This window comes from Nymphalis io, chromosome 17 (assembly GCF_905147045.1).
Source record: "Nymphalis io chromosome 17, ilAglIoxx1.1, whole genome shotgun sequence".
Lineage (NCBI taxonomy): Eukaryota > Metazoa > Arthropoda > Insecta > Lepidoptera > Nymphalidae > Nymphalis > Nymphalis io.
Genome location: NC_065904.1, coordinates 3370236 through 3391154, shown reverse-complemented (window position 1 = coordinate 3391154; position 20919 = coordinate 3370236). Strand labels below are relative to the sequence as shown.

General features: G+C 34.5%; 1 protein-coding gene across 1 annotated transcript; it reads right to left on the bottom strand.

The window, feature by feature from the left end:
* Positions 1 to 242: 242 nt before the first annotated feature.
* LOC126774938 (uncharacterized) lies at positions 243 to 20357 on the bottom strand. Its single transcript, XM_050496599.1, has 23 exons — positions 15099 to 20357; positions 14781 to 14991; positions 14286 to 14594; positions 14073 to 14206; positions 13641 to 13775; positions 12565 to 12664; positions 12099 to 12194; positions 11229 to 11366; positions 10833 to 11018; positions 9732 to 9851; positions 9118 to 9144; positions 8456 to 8844; positions 8005 to 8357; positions 7494 to 7680; positions 6873 to 7043; positions 6422 to 6593; positions 5951 to 6072; positions 5662 to 5882; positions 4213 to 5429; positions 3805 to 4130; positions 2118 to 3668; positions 1860 to 2002; positions 243 to 989 (listed from the first exon to the last, which is right to left on the bottom strand). Exons 1-23 carry the CDS (start codon positions 20186 to 20188, stop codon positions 928 to 930), a joined length of 11460 nt encoding a protein of 3819 aa, XP_050352556.1. The 5' UTR covers positions 20189 to 20357; the 3' UTR covers positions 243 to 927.
* Between the last annotated feature and the right edge of the window lie 562 nt (positions 20358 to 20919).

The window sequence follows — 20919 nt, the reverse complement described above, 5'->3', positions numbered from 1 at the left end:
GCAAATGGAGCGCGCTGAACGAAAATTATACGGCTAGAAATTCGAATTGTGTGCGTATCAGCACTGTAGAAATCCGCGCACTCAATCTGCCTTTTGTTTTATAATTTTAGCAATGCTTAAGACTATCATTAAAACGATAAATTGGGTATTAAATTAAATTGATGGCATCTTAGATAGGAGTTAAGGATAAAACGATTTTAACTTCGGCAAGATTGATCGCTGGTGTGAAATAAAATAAAATATGAAATAATATCTTTAATTCTTTTCAAAGATTATAAACATAAATCTTACTTTTACATAAACATGTCATCTATATCTTAATTGTATATATAATAAAGGGGCGACACAACGCCCTGACTGACTTATATTTTATGTTCTCTTTCTATTTTTATAACTTTAAAGATTTACACTAACATATTTCAAGCAAACATTTTCCTGTTTGTTCAATGTGTAATTAATATGGAATAAAATATCAATGATGATAAGAAGATCTTACACCTGAAAACACCGATAATATTTACTTCTGTTTAACAAAACAAATTTAGCTGGCACCAAATAATCATTTTAAATAAAAAATAGAATCACATTCAACAACACTTTAAAAATTAGTACTTAATAGCTGTTAGGAAGGCTAATATTATCTACTCCTAATTATATTTTTTATCTTATGAAACGATAGTACTATAAAAAGTGAAATAATAATCATAAACTAAATAAAAAATTATTTCTTTAACATAAAATATTTTGTATCACAATCAAAAATCATTCATCATTCTTGAGAAAAGGAAACATACAAACATTAAATAAAACGATATGAGTCATAAATACTACTTATTTCTTCTATTACTTATTTTATTATCATAAAACTGAATATGTACCACAGTCATGATTATGACAAAGCGTATTATATACGAAATATATAATTTGTTATTCTAACTCTATGATGTCTTCAAAGTCGTCCAGATTGAAGTCTTTCAGAGACATAGGTTCTGAAACAAAATTTTAGTATACAGTCTGTATTTATGCAAAAGTTTTTATGAAATGAGGTCTTAAAACCAGTTTTAAATCATAAATTAACAGGATGAGCCTGTTAAATTATGGTTTTAAGACTTCTCATTTGAAACATCCTAACATTAAATCAACGACGATTTCATAAAATCCATGGCTACTTTCTAAGTATATCTTATTTTTTTCGTCAGTATTTAATAAATTTTAAACAGTAAAATGAACTTAAAAATATATTGATTGCAACAATCGTATTTGCTACATGATCCTTTTCATTCTGGACTATGTATCAAAATCTAAATATTATTTATTACATTAGGCTTCTATTATTAAAAACATATTCGAATCGTCATGTTACAGAAGTAAATTGAGTGTAACTCTGCTATCAATTTGGGGTTTAGATACTACCGAGAAAATCCGAAAATAAGGTATTAACTCTATTTATTAAATTAAATATATAACCAACTATTTATGTTTATACACCTAAATTGTCGGTTATATTAACAATGTAAATTTTTCCATGACAACTGGAGTGTTTTCTGCCCTCGGTAGTAAAGTTTATAGCTAATCCACTGTGTTCATTTATATACTAACAACAAAATTATAATATGTTAACGATGGCAATGTGTCACAATACTAGACAGCTATGCCTGTGGCGGAATCACTAGGGCGTTTTATGACAGTTTTATTACAGGTACAACGGATGTGACAATCCTTACAGTACATCATTATATTATTTGTGTCTATTGGTCGCTGATAACCAATTATCAAAAATATAGATGCCAGTAGAAAATATAAATATTAAATAGGTTTTATTATTTTTATATATTTTGTTATAATATATTTTAACTCACTTGTAGATTCTTGTTTTATCTTCTTAATAGCAGAATCCTGCCAGGGCGATGTACGCTTTAAGCTTTCACTTGTAGCTACTTTTTGTAGAGTCAGAGTGGCGCTCTTTCTTGTACTTGTTTTATTTTTATTATTTAATACTTTTCTGTAATTTTTTTAAATGTTATAGGTTGTATTTAATAGCGTTTAATGAGCGATAAAGAAATATTTATCGTATAAGAATGTATAATATGAAAAATAAAAATTGTATAGATACTTACGTCACTTCTTTTGTCGGAGTATTTTTCGAGTTGTTCAATAATTCGCCCATTTTGTTTATAATTACATCTTTCGAAATGCCAGCAATTGCGGCGAAATCTTTTTTTTTAATTACAATTCTCTTGTCCGCGTCATCTGTTACGGGAACATTATTTGTTAGATCGATTACTTTCATATTATCTTCTTTCTTGCTCGTCGACGGAGTGTTATTAAACACGATGTCACAAGAGGTGAGGTCTATTTTATTATTTTTATTCTTGTCGTCATGTTTTTTTCCTGTGTTTTTCATTTCAACCTTTTTAATTTTACTCGTCGGCTGACGTGTTTCTATGATTTTTGCAATGGAAACATATGATTTCGCAGTATTTTTCTCGGCATTTATACAACTTTTCGTAATAGATTTGTCATTTTTCACATCTTGCTTGCTCGTCGATGGAGCAATCATGGACACTTTATTACTTGTAACTGTAAGATCTATTTTATTATTTGCATTACTCACTTCAGTTTTCTCTTCTACCTTCTCATGCGTACCGGATGGTATATGTATTATATCTTTAAGCACTGAGAGTGGATCTGGTGTTTTAGTTTTAGAGTGAATACTATTTGTACTTTTCTCAATCTCTTTCGTATTTTTGGGTTTTGTTTTCTCTGTTACTATTTTAGGACTCCTAGTAATTATTTTCTCTGTGATGTTTTCAACTACTTCTGGAGATATAATCTGACAATCATCTGTAATATTTTCCGAATCTGCAGAAGTTTGTCCCAGAGCTTCGTTTAGTGTAAATGAGGAAACAGAAGCTGAAATGTGTTTAGTTCTTTTTAACACTTCAATTTTGCCCGATTTTGTTATTCTTAAAAAATCCCCGGGCTTACATTTTGTTTTCTGAAGTTCTTTTTGTGACTCTTTATTAGAAGTTGGTGAAGGTCCTACACGTTCCTTGGCATTTTTAGTAGAATGCATGTTTTTGGAAGGTTCTTTCAAAACTGGAATGTCGATTTTTTTTTTGTTTAATCTTGTTAGACTGTTAATTGGTATATCCGCACGAGACTCCACAAAAGGTTTTTTCGTAGAAACATTATCGGGTATGGTAACACTTTTTTCTAAAGGTGTCGTTTTCTGTTCTTTTCGAACTGGATTGACATTACTGACATCTGACATAATATCATCGTCATCACTATCTAAACATATCGTATCACTCAGCTTCGATATCCCTGGATTAGTGATTTCTACTGCGTGACCTACCTTTGCATTATCCGTTGTTGTTGGTTTTGTAACAACCGTTGAAATAGGTGTAACTATTAAATTGACAGGGCTCGGCATTAATACATATTTCGTAGTTTGTTCTATTTTGGGGCTATCCGCTACGACCGCATTGACTAAAAGTTTCTGTGAATTTCGCCTAGTCATATTATTTTCGCAGATGGATGGAGTTACGGAAGTTGCTTTTGTATTTAGTGGGGTTATCATGACATCGTCATCGTCATCGTCGGGTAAAATACATTCGTCTTGCAATGGCGGCTCGTTTGTATGAATGGAAGCAGGACCTCTGAATCTAGTAAAAAAGAAAACTTATATTAGAACATTTTAGAATCGATTAACTTTTCTTTAAACATATTAAAACTCTCAAATCCAAATATTAAGGTGAATAAGATCATTAATAAATTAATTATAACATATAAAGTACTCACATTCCAACAGGAACTACACTATGCGAACCGGACGCGATAGGTACAGCTTCAGGTCGTGTTCCGAACTGGTTTAAATCAACTTCTCCCCTTTTACAGTCCTGAGTATTATTTATTAGAGATTGTCGTTGCTTAACCGATTGTTTGTTTTTGATGGAATTTTTTGTCTTCGTTACGGTTACGGTATCCTTTCTTAGTTTTGGTTCGCTGGGAGATTTAATTGATACGTCATTTTGGTTGTTAGTATTTTCTGGCTCAATCGATATAGGAAAATCTTTTACACCACTGCGCAAAGTTTGTAATTTCTTCAACAAATTCTTCCCCAAAACCTAAAAAAATATGATAAGGAGTGTGAAAATTCATACATTTTTGAACATATAATGATTATCAAGAAATCTAATTGCTACAAACCTGTACTGCAATATCATATAGGGGGCCGCTGGTAATTTGTTTTCCAGTCGATTTAACTTCTTTAAAAGCTTTTAACGCACTGTATTGAGCTGCAAGAATCGCCGCATCTTCATCCAACATTGGATTTCCACTCAAATATGTATGGGCTACAATTTTAATAAAGTTTTTATTAGTTAATAATGTTGGATGTAGTGGTATTACTACGTCATCTTCATCTTTGTCATCTTTATTTCCTTTTAAATTATCCATGTTTACATTTTCCGTAGGTTTTATTGCAGCTAATGGTTCATCGTCATCATCACTTAGAATAATGCTTTCAACAGCTATACAGCTGTCGTTAATTTTGATTTGTTCCACTGATTTTTTACTTTGAGACATTTCCACTTGTATCGTCTCTTCTTTTATCAATTGCTTTGTTAATATTCTTTCGGTAGTTGCATTATTATTAGGCATTTCCTGTTCCGTGGATACACTTTTTTCTGATTCGATTAATCCAGTCTCAATTTCTGTTTGTTGGATTTCAGAATTGTTAAATAAGCTGTTATCAAATAGAATGAAATCATTTTTTTCATTTGTTTTCTTTCTCTTTGGTTTTTCACTAGATATTACTTTCTTTTTCCTTCGACTTTTTTCAGGGACGTATTCCTCGTCTGATTGTCTTCGCTCTTTTCGTCGTTTCCTATCGTAGTGTTCTTGTTTAGCTGTATCTTTATCGTCGCTTTCAACAGCACGTATATCTTCGTCACAAATCAAAACATCAGAAACATCATTATTACGATTTACGTCGTTCGATTCCGGTATGGGTAAAGCCTCGCTTTCTAATAAAACCTTAGCGATACTTGCAGCCAAGGGATTAACATCATCAAGAAATTCTTTATTAGCATTAGCCACAACTTTTCGGACATCTACTACTAAATCCGATATTTCTTCTGAAGTTTTAGTACTGTGAAAGTTATGTTTGATAAGAATACTCATTATTTTTTTTATCATCGACTCTTCGGTTTCTGGATTAAGAGCAGATTCTGATTGTCGACTTGTCGATGGCTGTGAGTCTAGATAGCTAGTTGTCGTACAGTTCGTTTTTTCTCTTTTACATTTTCCTTCTTGTATATTTTTAGATTTATCAGCGTCTGCTTGCGACCGAGTTTCAATTTTAGGTACGATTTTTTTTTCGGTCTGTTTTGCCATCAAGAGATCGATCTCAATATTTTTTATTGCTAAAACAAAAAAAAAATCAAAAAAACATTAAAGGCATCGAGTGAGCTTAGTGAGATATATCGAGAATCGAGGAGGGAAGTCGACTTGCCGATTGACTTTTCTCTTTACTTTTATTAAGTCAACACATAACATTTAAAACTAAGGCACGTTGTAAATATTAGTAATACATTTTTATGCATAGATTGTAGTCCGAAACGAAACGATGGCACGACATATAAGGCGGCGACGTACTGGTGTGGTTGGCGGCGTGCTCCTGCTGGAACTGCATCCAGGCGGCGGCGCGCTCGTCCTCGGGCAGGCCGCTCTCGCCGGAGCCGCGCAGCAGCGAGTCGTGCTCGTGCACGGCGTGCAGCGCCGCGCCCGCCTCGTCCGCGCGCGCCACGCGCAGCAGCGCCGCGTCGCGCACGCCCGCCGCCAGCCCCGCCGCCACGCCCGCGCCCGCCGCGTCCAGTCTGCGCCGCGGTACCGTTAGAAGCTCGCTACGTTATTACGTGTACACCAGAAAAAGTTTTACACGGACTTGTACAACTCGGAGAGATCGGACATGTTGTAGTGTCGGTCGATCTGCTGCTCGTCCACCACGCGACACGCCACCGCCTGCTTGGTCACCGACCGCTCGTATATCTTCTGCTCCATGGTACCCTAGTGTGAAAATTACATTTGATTTTTTCGTTCTACGCGACTTTATATGGTATCGAGCCCTGAATGTGCACAATGTATTTTAAAATGGTAATGATTTAATGATAACTATGCCTTTATTATTGTAATACTACTGAGTTCTCTTCGTATTCAATTAAAATTTTATATAAAACCACGCTAACGTCACACTTTCTTGTGTGCATTTATATACTATACTAAAAAACGAGAAATACTGTGCATTGATGTCTTCGTGTTTACAATATTAACCGAATATAATAAAGCCCAAATACATATTATGATGTGTGACATGAATAAATTACATCGTAAAAGTAATACATAACAAAGATCTCACCATAGCTACAAGACGGTATATATAACAGTCTTTCTTTTGTCCAAAGCGGTAAACGCGAAATATGCTCTGTATGTCGTGAGCCGGATTCCACGACGTATCCAGGATAATGACACGATTAGCTGCCGTCATGTTGAGACCGAGACAACCCGCTCGTGTGGATATTAGAAATAACCTGCATACAATAACTTTCATTTAGGATATACATTTCACATTAAATAAAAATATATTTTAATAAATTGTCATTTTACAAGTAAATTAAACATTCTCTTATTAATTGTAATTCAATTATTTGCATGAAAATCGATGAAAAAAAATACATATTATTATGATCTATATAGTCTCATATCGAATACAATGAGCACTGAGGAGATGGTTATCGCGAATGACACTTAACTAGATGCCGAGTTCACTAAGCAACGTTTAAAGATCGTTTAAACTGGTCAGTCGGGACCTGGTGGTGACGTTGTTGGGCGCGTTGAACTCGCGGCACCACTTCTGGCGCACCTCGGCCGGCACGGAGCCGTCCAGGCGGTAGTAGTCGCGGCCCAGCGCCCACGCGCGCTCGCGCCGCAGGAAGTACTCCAGCGCGTCCATCGTGTACAGCGACGTCGAGAAGATCAGCCTGCGCGGTGCAACGAGCTTCATTAGTTACACACGCAAGCCTCGTTCGATACCGTGGGTTTCCGTACGTATAAACATCGTATTCACATTCGGTTTCTTTATTATTTTTTCGTACGGTTACTACATCTCGGTATACTCGGTTTGTCATTATAATTCATCTCGTGCTTTACGGTGAAGGAAAACATCGTGAGGAAACCTGCATGTGTCTAATTTCACTGAAATTCTGCCACATGTGTATTCCACCAAGCCGCAATGGAGCAGTGTGGTGGAACAAGCTCCATAACTTCTCCTCAAAAAGGGAGAGGAGGCCTGAGCCCAGCAGTGGGACATACACAGTCTTGTTCTTTATTCATACACATCTGTTACTTTACTACATCTCGAGACAAGAACTAATGGTTAGTGGCAGCCATAGATCGATTCCGAAGGTACGGTATAAAGTCGGGCGACTCACACTTTGTCGCCGAGCGCGACGCACTCGTCGAGCAGGCGAAACACGACGAGGAACTTGTAGGAGCTGTGGAGCGCGTGCAGCTGGTCGGGCGCCACGTGCGGCAGCCACCACGTGTCCGTGGTGCCGGGCTTGGCGTCCTCCGACGCGCCCAGGTCCTCGCGCGCCAGGTCGTCCTCTAACTTCTCCACTGCGGTCGAACATTGGAAGTGTTAGAGATGTATTTATTAATTTATTTAAACGTTCATTATGTACTGTGTTCTTTAAACTATAAATAGGTTTTATTTTATTTATTTAATACTTATTGCACAACATAAGCACAACTTGTATAAGAGAAATAGGAAACAATCAAAGAAAAAAAAATGGTGCGCAAAGGCGGTCTTATCGCTTGTAGCGATCTCTCACAGACAACCTTTGGTGAAAGAATTTTTGTTTGGTTTTTATTTGTTTTTTATCGAGATTTAATATCTTTTTTCACTTTTTATTCTTACTTAGGAAGTATTTAATTATGTACCTTTAATTTTGGTATCGGTTCCATCATCTCGTGCCCTCGTTAAAAAGTTATGCAGCACCTGGGGGTGTGTCCAGATCTTTTGTAGTACGTGGAAGTCTTTAAGAACACTCTGTTTGGTCTCTTTTGTACAATTGGAGAGGTAATGGTTGTACAATTCCCTTTGACACTCGGTCAACGTTATGAATACCGTGTATTCATATTTCTTTGGCAGGTAAGGGTACAGCACCGACGCCTCTTGCCGTTGCAGACAGCCTTCAAGTACTTTATGAAGTATATGAGTTCGCGCCTTCATTAGCTTAATATCCTCTTCTCTCGAATCTCTATGCTGGCCATTCATTATGGGATTTTCAAACCTGTTATAAACGAAAATCGATTTGATTAAATTCTGTATATCAGTTACAAATATTATTAGATGTTCAATGTTTAAATTTTCATTAAGTAATCGACTTACCGATTGGAGTACTCCGAATACGTTCCAAGCAGATTAGGCTTGACGAAATTGACCATACAATAATATTCCCGTAGGTTATTCTGCATGGGTGTACCGGTTAGTATGATCCTCCGCTTGGTGACGACCCGGCTCATCGCCACAGCGAGGACGGAACAGTCGTTTTTGAGTAAATGCCCCTCGTCACATATTATCATATCCGGTCCCGGGTCCAGCAACGCCATTCTGATCTTCTTCACGATTGTAGGTCTCACGTTGTCGAGCATCGGGTCGAGTGTCGTTAGACTACGGAATAATTCGTAGCCGATAATGAAAATTCCACCACCTTTGAACCAGTCTTCGAGCTGGTAGGCGCGTTCATAAGTCTTTTTTAATTTCGATAGCTCGAATACCTTTAAGAAAATATATAATCATATATTTATTATAAGCTTAAATACATTGTTTGTCCCTACCATTTGTATTCAAAAGGTGTCTGTAAGCACCATCGTCAAAGCATCAATACCATAGTGCTTGGTCTCTTTAGTTTTTATTTATTAAAGATTCATTCCTATAAAAAGGGTTGTAAGGCAGGTTACCCGAACACTCTTTGAGAAAAGTTAATGCGTGTGGCTATGCATTGAAAAATCCAATTTACACTAAAAATAACCAAATCAAAATAGTTATACCTGGAGCTTCCTTTTTATATTGCGTTGCTTGAAAACAAATAAACTATAGAGTTAAATTTCAGGTATATAATATTCATAACAAAAAATATACTAAGGGCAAAGTAACCGGGAGGGACATACACCACTTTTTTTGAATATGCTATTTACCAGAATCTTGTTATCGAAATTACAAATGCTGTTATAAAATATATAAAACAGAGGAAAATAAACAACAAAACAAAAAGAAATTATTGCCTACAATACTTGAATACCCGCCCATACATTTCATACGAAGATGATACATTTATTTCTAATCACTCGAAAAACTTAAATATTACATGAATAAAATTAACGATTGATAGTTATTTTTAATATTATTAAATATCTGATGGTAGAGCTTTGTGCAAGCTTTTCTAGGTAGGTACCACCCACTCATCAGATATTCTACCACAAAACAGCAGTACTTTGTATTGTTGTGTTCCGGTTTGAAGTGTAAAAGTGCCAGTTTAATTACAGACACAAGAGACATAACATCTTAATTCCCAAGGTTGGCAATGGGTAACATTTCTTACAAGGCCAATGTCATGGGAATAAAATTTAAGAACTATAATTGTTTACAATTTTTATTTTTATACCTTGATTTTGTCGGTCACTGGACCGATCCACTTGTTGATCTCGTCCACCCAGTTGAGCACAGTAGATAGAGGGCAGCACACTAGCACTCGACGCATTCCCACCTTTGGATGGGTCAGCACCTAATTTTATTCATTTAATTATTGGCAACACATAATTTACAAATGGACATGTTTATACAACAAATACATCTAAAGCAAGATTATTTATCATATAAATTAAAATCGAAATTCACATTGAACTACTGAGACTTTAATAATAGCGAGTTCGATTTTAATTGTCCGATATTTGTTGTTAAGCAATAAATTGAAAACTATTTTGAATATATACGTTCTGATGGTTCCAATATATTTTTTCTAAGGAATATTAGCAATGCCTGTATAATTCAATATTTAAGTAAGATGGAAAAGTGATAATTTAATGATACTTTCAGTCCACTTTATTGATTTTTCGCTGATATTTTATATTATCATCGAAAACAAAACACATCAATAATCACGTGGTCGCTGACAAAGGCAAAAATAAAATTGAATTCGACTTGAAAAGTGGCAGTCTTTCTTATCTATTTTAGTATTTTAACTTAAAATCGAGAATTGAAAGCTTGCTTTAAATCAACGTGATGTATAATTTACAGATTCTATCTAGGCCCTTTGATCATACTACCTACACCCAGAACAAATTGAACGTTTAGTTTGATGCCAAAAAATACATACAAATGGTGGGCGTGCGACCGTAAGCTACGATTTAACGCCGAGCTGTTGAAACGGGTGTAAGCGCGGCATCACGCGCAGTCGGTAAGTTCAATTTATTCACGTAAACAGTTCATATAGTTCTCGTTTTATTACAATTATGATTTTATATTCGAAATACTTCAATTTGATTTATTTATTCGGTAATCCAACAGTTAATAACAAATATGTCTTACTGTATTGAGTATCATATAACATGTAACTAAAACAAAAATAGGATTCCACAATTAGTAAAATATTGAATTACTAAATAAGAAGACAGTGAGTAAATGTATGTATGTATGTATGTATGTATGTATGTATGTGTGTATGTACGTATGTATGCGTGAGTGCGAGTGCGTGCGTCGTACACACCGTGTGCAGCAGCGCGAGCACCTGCAGCGTCTTGCCGAGCCCCATGCAGTGCGCCAGGATGCAGCCGCCGCCGCCGCCGCCGCCGCCGCCGCCGCCGCCGCCGCTGCCGCCGCCGCCGCCGCCGCCGCTCGCCGCCTGCGCCACGCTCTCGAAGCACGCGTCCCACATGAACTTCACGCCCTCGTACTGCCACAGACAAACACACCCCCCCACTGGACTTTAACCGAAGGTGGATAATACCTGGGGAAACTTCTAAGTGCATTTTGTGTATCCCCCAGCCCGTTGTGGAGCATTTAAGTGGCATGAGCGCCGAACCGTTTCGTACCGGGTGGCATTTCCAAAATATTATTTATAAGCATTTACTATTGGAGTTTATCAAACCTATTATCAGCTCACCTGGTGCGCCTTCATGACTTTCGTGAAGAATGGGTGGACCGACACGACTGGCCGAAGCTCTTGAAAGTCGTATTCTAGACAGAGCTCGTCGTTGATGACCACCACGTTCACTCCCTCTTCGCAACCGAGGACTTCTCTCTACGAAAATATGAGATAAAATTGAAAACGACTCCTCAAGTTAATGTCGTATAACCTACATCCTTTATCCAAACAGATATAAAACGATTGCATTACGCCCAAGTCGGCTATCGAATATGAATCTGTTAATACCGTTTAATTCACTTAGCCGTATAGTATTTATATAAAAGATATCAATGGTTTCAGGCTTCGAGTCATATTTTCACTAAACTAGTTGGTAACATAAATTAAGTTCTACAAGTCTACAGCCTCGACGCCCGGTACCTAAAAGATAGGTTGTAACGCGTGTCCTATTTCAGACCCTGATAAGGATGGCAGCCGGAATGGCTTATGCTGCCATATGCACTAGCGAGGCAGGGGGGGGGGGGGCGAGATCACCTTCGCTCCCTGTGTAGAGCCGAAAGGAGTGGCGTTTTATATCTATACGATCCCTCAGTCGCTACGAATCGTACCAAAGATAACCATCGTAGTTGTTTTAGAGGGTAAGAATCCCTCATAATCCAGCTTAAAGAGCCCGAGTACCGAGTATTTAAAGTTACCAAAACGTTACAAAAAAGTTCTAAAAGTCTGCACTGTTGTCTGTATGATGTTACTTATCGTTTATTACCTCAGTAGCCTCTTAGGAAGGGAGTATTCTATTATGCCGGTAATCCACGCAACAAAATGGTTCATAAGTATTTTATAAACTATAACGAAAAAAGGCATTGACAGTTTAATAAAAACATTACTTACAAGTTGAGCTTGTCGTTGACTCAGTCTCTGTTTTCTCTCAAATTCCTCCATGTTCGCCAAAACAGTGCTACGTCCCAATGATTTCTTATCAATTACCTTTAAATAAAAATTAACTGTTTACGATATCTCGAAAATACGAATAAATCATCATAGCATATAAGAATAGCATACTACTATTATGATAAGGAATATTTTAATAAATACTTAAATGGCTAAAACATTTTTAGAGTTTAACCAAACATAATGAAAAATATTTTGCATTATACAGAAGATGACAGAGCACCTAATGCCCCGTCTCCCTCACACGCACTCGCCTGCGTGATATAATTTCTAGTCTAGACTCCATATTATTTTTCTTTATAAATTAATAAATTTGTAATGCGCTCTCAATACTGTACATAATAAGTCCTTGTATTGAAAAAAAATATAATGAATTATTAAGTGTAACACAAAAAGTATGTTATACCTTCCTTATGTTTCGCCGACCCTTGCTCATGTTAGTCTGAGATTGGTATTTCTTGCCGGAATGTGAGTTTTCATCTCCAAACAGTTCCTTTGAAAGTATCCTGAAATATAATATATTTTTATTATTGTGTTATATTATTTTTGTATGTGTTTAATTGTTTCGTGTAAATAAAATGTAGCTGTTAAAGACACAAAGGTACACAGCTGTCAGCCGTAATTCATTGTATGGGGTTAGAACTTTTGTTACCTATCTATCTATAAATATTCATAAGTATATTCATTTGAAGGAAGATAAAAGACAAGAGATCCAATTTACAGAGCACCGGTAGAGCTTTGTTTTAACCCTTCTGGGTTACTCGCTAGTTCTACTGCTGAACAATACATACTACGTTTACGATATTTTATAGGTATGAAACAACTCACAAACTTTCTTTTTGTCGGATCATATGGGCGGAATTATTCAGTAATATATCGCAAGTTTCGCTTTAAGCCTTTTTTCACGCTGGTAAAACGCATTTACGCGCTTCCCCCCACGTGAAGTGGGAACGTATGTGGGACTCACCGGCGCTGCTCATACGTAATACCCACTAAAAAACCAGCGGTACCCGCACCGCCTCTTCGAGGGATGTCACGGGATCGCTTGTGCATACTACCGTGACGCCCCGACGGTTGGCCTGCCTCTGCGGGCCTCCAAATCCTTGGGGGTTCTCGGGATACAGAAACCCCCTAGCCCCGGCAACACTTACGGCGGGAGGAGAAGGTGCGCATAGCGCCGATGCCTTTTCCCCAGTCTCCTTCAGTGAAGTGGGTTAGCGAAGGCCATATCCTCACGCGCCAATTCCCCCCGCGGCCTTCTACGACATGTCATTTTCGCAGAAGGAGAGCATCTCCACCTCTCGCTACCAAGCATGGTGTTTATCACGTTTGGCACAGAGAGGTCTAATTATGTCATTTCATGGTCACAGTTGTTTCTTTATAGACTATGTATATAAGTATGTTTCATTTCAACAATTTCAATATTTTTATAGCATTATATCGCAATTATAATATTGTTTCCATTCCATAGTTGAAACTAACTTCATCTGCTTGCGTCGCTCGAGCAGCTTCTTGTTCGAGCGTCGTCGCGGTCGCGCGCGTTGCCTGGTCTCGATGCCGTCCCCACGCTTCTCGATGAACTCGTTCACGAGCTTCACACGCTTCGCGTCGTCCTCGCTGGAGTAAAAAAATAATTAATTAGAAATATGAATTGAAAATCTCAGTCTTATATGGATGGATATCATTTATTTCCATAGTAAGCGAATATAAACTATTCAAAAACAATTTTATGATCGTGACTCAAATTCTACTCAACATTAATAACGATAGTACTGAGGAATAAGCGATTTGCGCCTTTAAATCTTTTACGCCCAAACTTTCAAAATATTAAAATTGTCACTGACACTTAAAAATAAAATAGCTGCATGATACACTGTCGACGTTGTTTTTCTTAGAAAAAAAATGTTTTCTTACTTTGGAACTTCTTGTTTCTTTCCTAATCTTTTCAAAAGTTTTTCCTTAGTCGTAAACCATTGCTTTTCCTCTTCCGATGATGAGTCATCTTCTCCCTTTGATTCTTTTATTACATGTATTTTAGTTGCATTTCTCTGTATAAGGTTAATATATTATGAAATATAATATAATATATTATAGTGTTATATTAACTCCTTTCTCTAATATACTTACATAAGAACTTCTGGTAGGCCTAATTATAAAGTCTTTTTTATCTTCTATTTCTTCTTTCAGTTGAACGGGGGCGTGTAGCAGCGCTAATTCCTTATTCATCATTTTGTCAGCAGTAAGCATCAAATCTTCAGGATTCAACTTGATCTTATCTTTTGATTTTAACAAACGCCCCGCTCTAGTTTTATGACTGATTTCGTCAACAACATTTGCTTCCGCGTTCGATTCCTTACCTTCAAGCTTTTCTGATTCACTGTCATCGTCCATTAGCGAATCTTTTGCCAAAAAATTATCGGAGCTTGGTTTCGGCGCCTGAATATATAAATAATTGTAGTTATAAATATGATTTTTTTACTAAACCGCTGCTAATGTTTACGCGTATTATTGCAACATTAAAAGAATCGTTTACGACAAACGATTTTTTTAAGGAATTATTACATGTATATTCTTATAAAGAAGAAACAATTGTAACTCTTAAAAAAAAACAATTGTACTTACAAAATGAGAAGCATTATCTTTAAAATCTTCCCTTTCATCTTCTGAAGGTGAGAGCTCATTGTGTGTTTCGATTTTAACTTGAGTTTGTAAATTCTCTTGAGGGATGCATTCTTTTGCTGGTTCATTGCAATTGTTTTTACTGTTTACTTTTTCTATATTATCTTTTGGTTGGATATGCATTGCATGATGTAATGAATTTAAATTTGTTAATCTGTAATATGAAAATTAAAACATGTAGACATATAACTTACTTACATATATCTAAGTAACAAAATATACACGAAAAATTACGTAATTCATTACATAAAATTAACATACTTGTCCACTTCTGCATCATCCTTATTTTTGTCAGTTATATCCCGATATCTGAGATATGTCTCTACAAACGATTCTGGTAGTTTGTCTATTGAAACATAAGCACACTGATAAATTTTGCCATCTTTACCATCAATGGGGTAACACTTCCAACCATGGCGATCAATAAATGGAACTGTGGCGATTTGATTCAATTTTACTTTTGAACTTGACTCATTTTCAAAGCCATAGTTATCTTCAATATCATTTTCTAATATATTATCTATTGTAGGTTGACATTCGATGAGTTCAATGGGTTCATCTAACTTATTCAATGACGATAACGACTCATTTACATGAACCGGTTCAATACTGTCTGCGTTTAAGTTTACATTTTTTTCACTTTTATTGTCTAATGTTTTATTATTGCTAGTGTCAATATGAATATTTATATTTTCATTTCCCTTATTATCTATACAATTGTCATCAAGTTTTTCGGTAGAATCTACATCATTACATTGTATTTCTTTTTCTGGTAAATCATTATTAAGTGATTTAATTTTTTTGTTTTTATCAATGTTTCTTGCTTTATCCTTCCTCAGATTTAAATCCATGTCCTCCAATTCAGACTCTGAAGACTGATTATTTTTTTCTACTTGTCTAATTTTATCCCGCATTCTTCTAGTTAAAATAGCAACATCATTGTTGAGAACTAACTTCTCTTTCGTAGGTGGTACGTTATCTTTTTTACTTCTTTTAAGTTTAACTTTTCGTTTTTCTATTTTTCTTTTGTCAATTTTTTTACTAATACTTTCATCTGAACTACTTTCCATAAGTCTTCCTTTAGCTGTATCTACATTTTGTGGTACTAGTAAATTCATTGTATCTGTATAAGTTTCAGTATCATCAGAATCTGGCTCATAGTGTCTACGGATTCGTGAAGTACTTTGTGTAAAAATGTCTTCATCTTCAATGCTACACATAGATAAAATCATTTTATTTGAACTAACAAAGGCTTCAAAAGCGTCAACATCGTAACTGTTACTGTCTTGTCTTAGAATAACTTCTTTATTTGAAGAATTAGACATGACATTTTCTTGCTTTGTAATAATATCTAATGGTGCAAAATGAGTTTCTTCTACTTCCACAGGTTCAATTTTTATCGTAGAAGATTCGATAATGCTTTCGGATAAATCTTCTATAGGTTCTATTTTAATATTGATTCGGCAAATATCTGGGTCTTGACTTTTTTCGTATTCTTGTGTAACCATTGAATCTGTACAGGAGCGCAATTCTTGCATCTGAACTTGTGATGCCCAATTATTGTCATCTTCTCTGGACTCACAATCATAATTAATTAATTCCTCATTATCAGAGAAATTATGTTCTTCAGCATATATATATTGATCACTTATGTTCTTCACATTTTCAGGATATTGATAATTATCCTCTAAAAATACATCTTCTGACACTGTATTAACCTTTTCTATATAGAAATTTAATGGTGCCTCACCATCAGCTTGAACATTATCATATTCATGGTGTTGATTTAGTAAGGCACTTACTTTATTTAAACACAGATAATTTAAAGACATTACATTACAAGTATTTGAATTATTACTTTGATTGCATATATGTGCATCACTCATATCAAAGATTGTGTTGTCATTTATAATTGATACAATTGAGTCAATACATATTTTTGTTAAAGTTTTTATTTCATATCTACCTTTTGAATTGCTCTCTTTAAAAATATTTTCCATGTTATTGTAGTAAATGCTTTTAAACCTTTTAAACACTATATCTTTTAATGAATGAGGATGGTATAACAAAGTTGGTTTTTTACAAATAGTTTCATTTCTAAAGCAATTTTGTAATAAGTCTACACAAATAGAAAATAGAGGTTTTACACTATTTTTCGAAATGTTCGCCATTTTGATGTCAAATAAGATTTTGTTTTTTTCACATATATTATTCTGCTGCTTTTCACATACAAGTACTGTCTTAACTTCACTGTCACAAAAGTTTAGATTGTACATTAATTTATAAATTGTTTTGTAGCAAAGCGTTTTAAGTGAAGAAACTGTTAAGTTAACAGTTTGATTTTGTATATTTTCAACACTGTTCTCACAGGCTTCGAGGCACTGAGGCACCAAAGCAGGATATCCTGAGTAGTACATATGTTTCTGTATTATTTGAGTACAAATTAAACATAGTGACTGGGGACACATTTTATTTAAATCTGATGTTAAGTTGTTTTCATTCATAGAGTTTGGTTCTGATTCAGCAACAGGTACTGCTATAGGTTCATTATATGACATTTGAGAATCCTCAAGAAAATTAGTTGGTTTTTCAGCAAAATAATAACATAAAAATGTTTGGCTACCAAATCCCTGATTTTTGACATATGGTGCACATATTTGTACTGCCTTTTGACGTTCATGCATCTTAAAAAAATTACTTACCATTTGCACTGTTACAAAAGTATCAGGTGGTTTTTTATTTCGGCTGTCCTGGGCTAAAAAAGACTGATTTGGTTTAACTTTTTTAATCATTATTGAATCATTAATCCAAACTGTATGCCTTCCTTTTATGTTTAAATTCTCTTTGGGCTTTGGTTTTTCAGTTGTTTTTTTTGTTATTTTTATTGACAATTCCTTATTAAGAAAAACAGTTTTAGGGTTAAATGCTGGTTTTTCTATTCCTGTCTTCACTGGTGGCTCTTCAACAATTTCGCAATCACTATCACTGTGTACAATTGACGTTGAAGCAATAACTTTCTGTTCTTCCCTATGTTTTAATAAATCATTGGCTTTTAAAAATTCTTCATAATGTTTTGACAAATCTTCTTCCATCTGAATTAGGTTGTGTTTCGCCAGTTTAAACAATAAAAATGATTTTTTGACACAATAATCCATTTTAAATGTATCTGTTACATTTTTTGTGTTAATCTTTTTTTCAATAAAATCTTCAGACTTTTGAGTCATTAATTGTCCTAGCTCTGCTGTTGTTTTTACTATACCTGATAAAAATTCACATGCTTTCTCTGATTGTTCTGCTGTCAAAGCAACTTGATCTTTCATAGGAATGTCATATAAAGTATTAGTTTGGACTGCAACTGGCTTTGTTGTAATATTGGTTTGAGTGAACATTTCTACAGTTTTCATGACTGTAGTAGATTCAAGAACTGGTATTTGCAACACTGTTTTTTCAATATCAATTGGTTCGGCTTTTTTAATTTTTATATCAGTTCCTTTGGCAATTTTAGCGAGGAAATTTTGAAACTCATTTTTACCATCCCAAGAATTTGTTTGTTTCTGTTCAATTACATCTTTTTGGATGAATTCTTCATTAATTTCGACATTGTCATGTGTTTCACAGTCCGCAGAAGTTCTTAAAACACTCTTTAGTTTTTCCCCATTTGGTTTTCTTCCTCTTTTTTTTGGGCTTTTGTTAGGTGATCCTTCATCTAATCTCTTAACTTTTTTTTTCTTTTGTTTTGCAAACTCTTCAAAGTCTTCATCTATATCGCTATCTGATAAATCAATCTGTTGCCTTTTATTCCCTGGGATGTACTCATCATCAGAAAAACATTTACTGCCTTTTTTTCGTCTTGGTAGATCATCATCAGATAATTCTATATTTGCAAAAGGATCCTCATCTGATCCTTCGTCATAATCGAAATGTTTTTTAGCTCTCCGACGTACAGGTCTGGATGATTCTTTTATAAGTGATTCAATCATGTCACTATGTTCCGATTCTGATTCAACTGATTTATCATCACGCTTAACAATACTGTCAATGTTATATTCAAAGTCAGACATAGTTGGCTTTTTTAAGCTTCTTTTAGAAGGACATTCATTAGGTAAACGTTCTTCTAAATCCTGTGTTATAATAGAGTCTTTAGGCACAAGATGTTCCTGTATTTGTGAAATACATAAATCAGATTTAGCTGGCTCATTGTTAAGGTTTTGCAAGCTTTCAGCATCAATACTAGCAACCTTGTTTTCACAATCCTTTTTAATAACATTTAATTTACTTTCAGAAGTATTATTCATTATCATTTTTTTTGGTCTACCACGCTTTTTAGGAGATTTTGCAGTCAAAAAACCAGAATCAACTGGATGAGTAATAACAGAATCATTTAATGATTTTTGTTTTGTATCTATGCTTATTTCTAAATTATTTACAACACTATGGACAATCTTGTTATTCTTAGAACTCAATGCTACTAATGGTATATCTTCCTCATTAAGATCATCATTTTTTAATTCAATATTATTAGTTAAGCTACTCACTTTCTCTGGTTTGTCTTCCTTGAAAATATCTTTCAAAGTTTTATCTTTACATTTCTTCGAGTCTAATTTATTTTTACTAGAATTCCTTCTAGGAACAAGATTTGTTTCATAATTAGTTAAAGGCTCAGAAGTTAAAGAAATATCTGGTAGAATTTTTCTTCTTTTTTGATTATCTTTTTTATTTCCATCAATAGCTAGCGTAACAATTAAATCATCCTTTTTTTTTTTAAGCTTTGGAGGTCTACCTCTCTTAGGTAATATTTTAATGTGAGAACCTTTCTTTATATTTAAAGTTGACAAACATTTGGATTTTTTCTTGGAATTTTTATTTGAATTGGGTTGGTCTTTTAACTCTTCCACCAAATCTAATTGTGAGTTTTCTTCTCCTATTATCATGTCATAATTTAAGTTACTATCTATTTTTGAAGAAGATGTCGTTTTATCATTCACAGAAGTGGTTATAGATGTTTCGGTGGAATCGTTTTTAATAATTTTACTATACTGCTTGCCATATTTCTTTTTATTCCTTTTCCATTTAGAAACATTACCTTTATTGTTTTCTGTGGTGTTGCTTTCAGGAGACTCTTGTACATTTATTGAGTTTACTGTTTGACTTGGATCTTGTAATTGTCCTGAGACTTCGTCACCTGGCACCTTTATAATGTCAGATATATCATTGCCGGTTCCCGGAGGCGACAAAACATCAGAGACTGTTATATACTCTTCTGCTTCATACATTGATACTGCTTGAAACTTTTCGAATGCGTCCTCAGTTGTACAGAGGTTGTTGGATTCCGAATCAATTATTTCGGACATGATAGTAATAAGCTACAATGGGGCAACTTAAACACATTTTAAGTACAGTATGTACAAGATAAATAAATTGTTTTATAACCCAACTGTTTTTTTTAGATAAATAATACTTATAATAATAGTATTTTTGTTGATTTTTTATATTGTTAGTTTGTTAGAAATCTAGCAGTAGCATCGCCAAATCAGTGCTGCCAACTTTTTACACATTTATCATAATTTTGTTTTATTTTTTTAATTAGATTTTAGCATTTGCAATAAATGCAATAATAAAATTCAGTGCTCATACTTTTTAGCCCCGACATAAAATAAATTGAAATAGATACGTGATAGTTTTTTTTTAATATTAAACCGTTACAGGTGTTATGCAATATTTTACAGTTAATAAACCTACTTGAAATAAAATGTGACCTCCCCAATATTGGGGACAACTGTGTGAATTACGATAAAAAAGTAGGTGAACAATCACAAATCTCATGTAAATCATAAAAAAAGTTATTATAAATATAACTTATTATCCTTAAAGGATATGTCTATTTTTGTTGTTGTAAATAAAAAAATTATTTAACAGAAATTATATTCTTAAAATATAATAATAAATTAATATATAAGTTTTTAGGGTGATTTTTATTTGTTATAGTAATTTATCTAGTTGAAATGTTCATTTAATATAAAAATGTAAAGAGAGCTCTAGAAATGTTATATAAATATGTTAGGTATATGTATAGTTTCTACTC

Bases quoted from the DNA above. Each gene is read 5' to 3' on its own strand.
- LOC126774938 (XM_050496599.1), bottom strand. From the start codon at position 20,188: ATGTCCGAAATAATTGATTCGGAATCCAACAACCTCTGTACAACTGAG. The intron at 11,367-12,098 runs GTAAGTAATGTT...ATATTTTCGTAG, and splicing joins GTCAACGACAAGCTCAACTT to AGAGAAGTCCTCGGTTGCGA. The intron at 7,681-8,004 runs GTACATAATTAA...GTTCGACCGCAG, and splicing joins AACCGATACCAAAATTAAAG to TGGAGAAGTTAGAGGACGAC.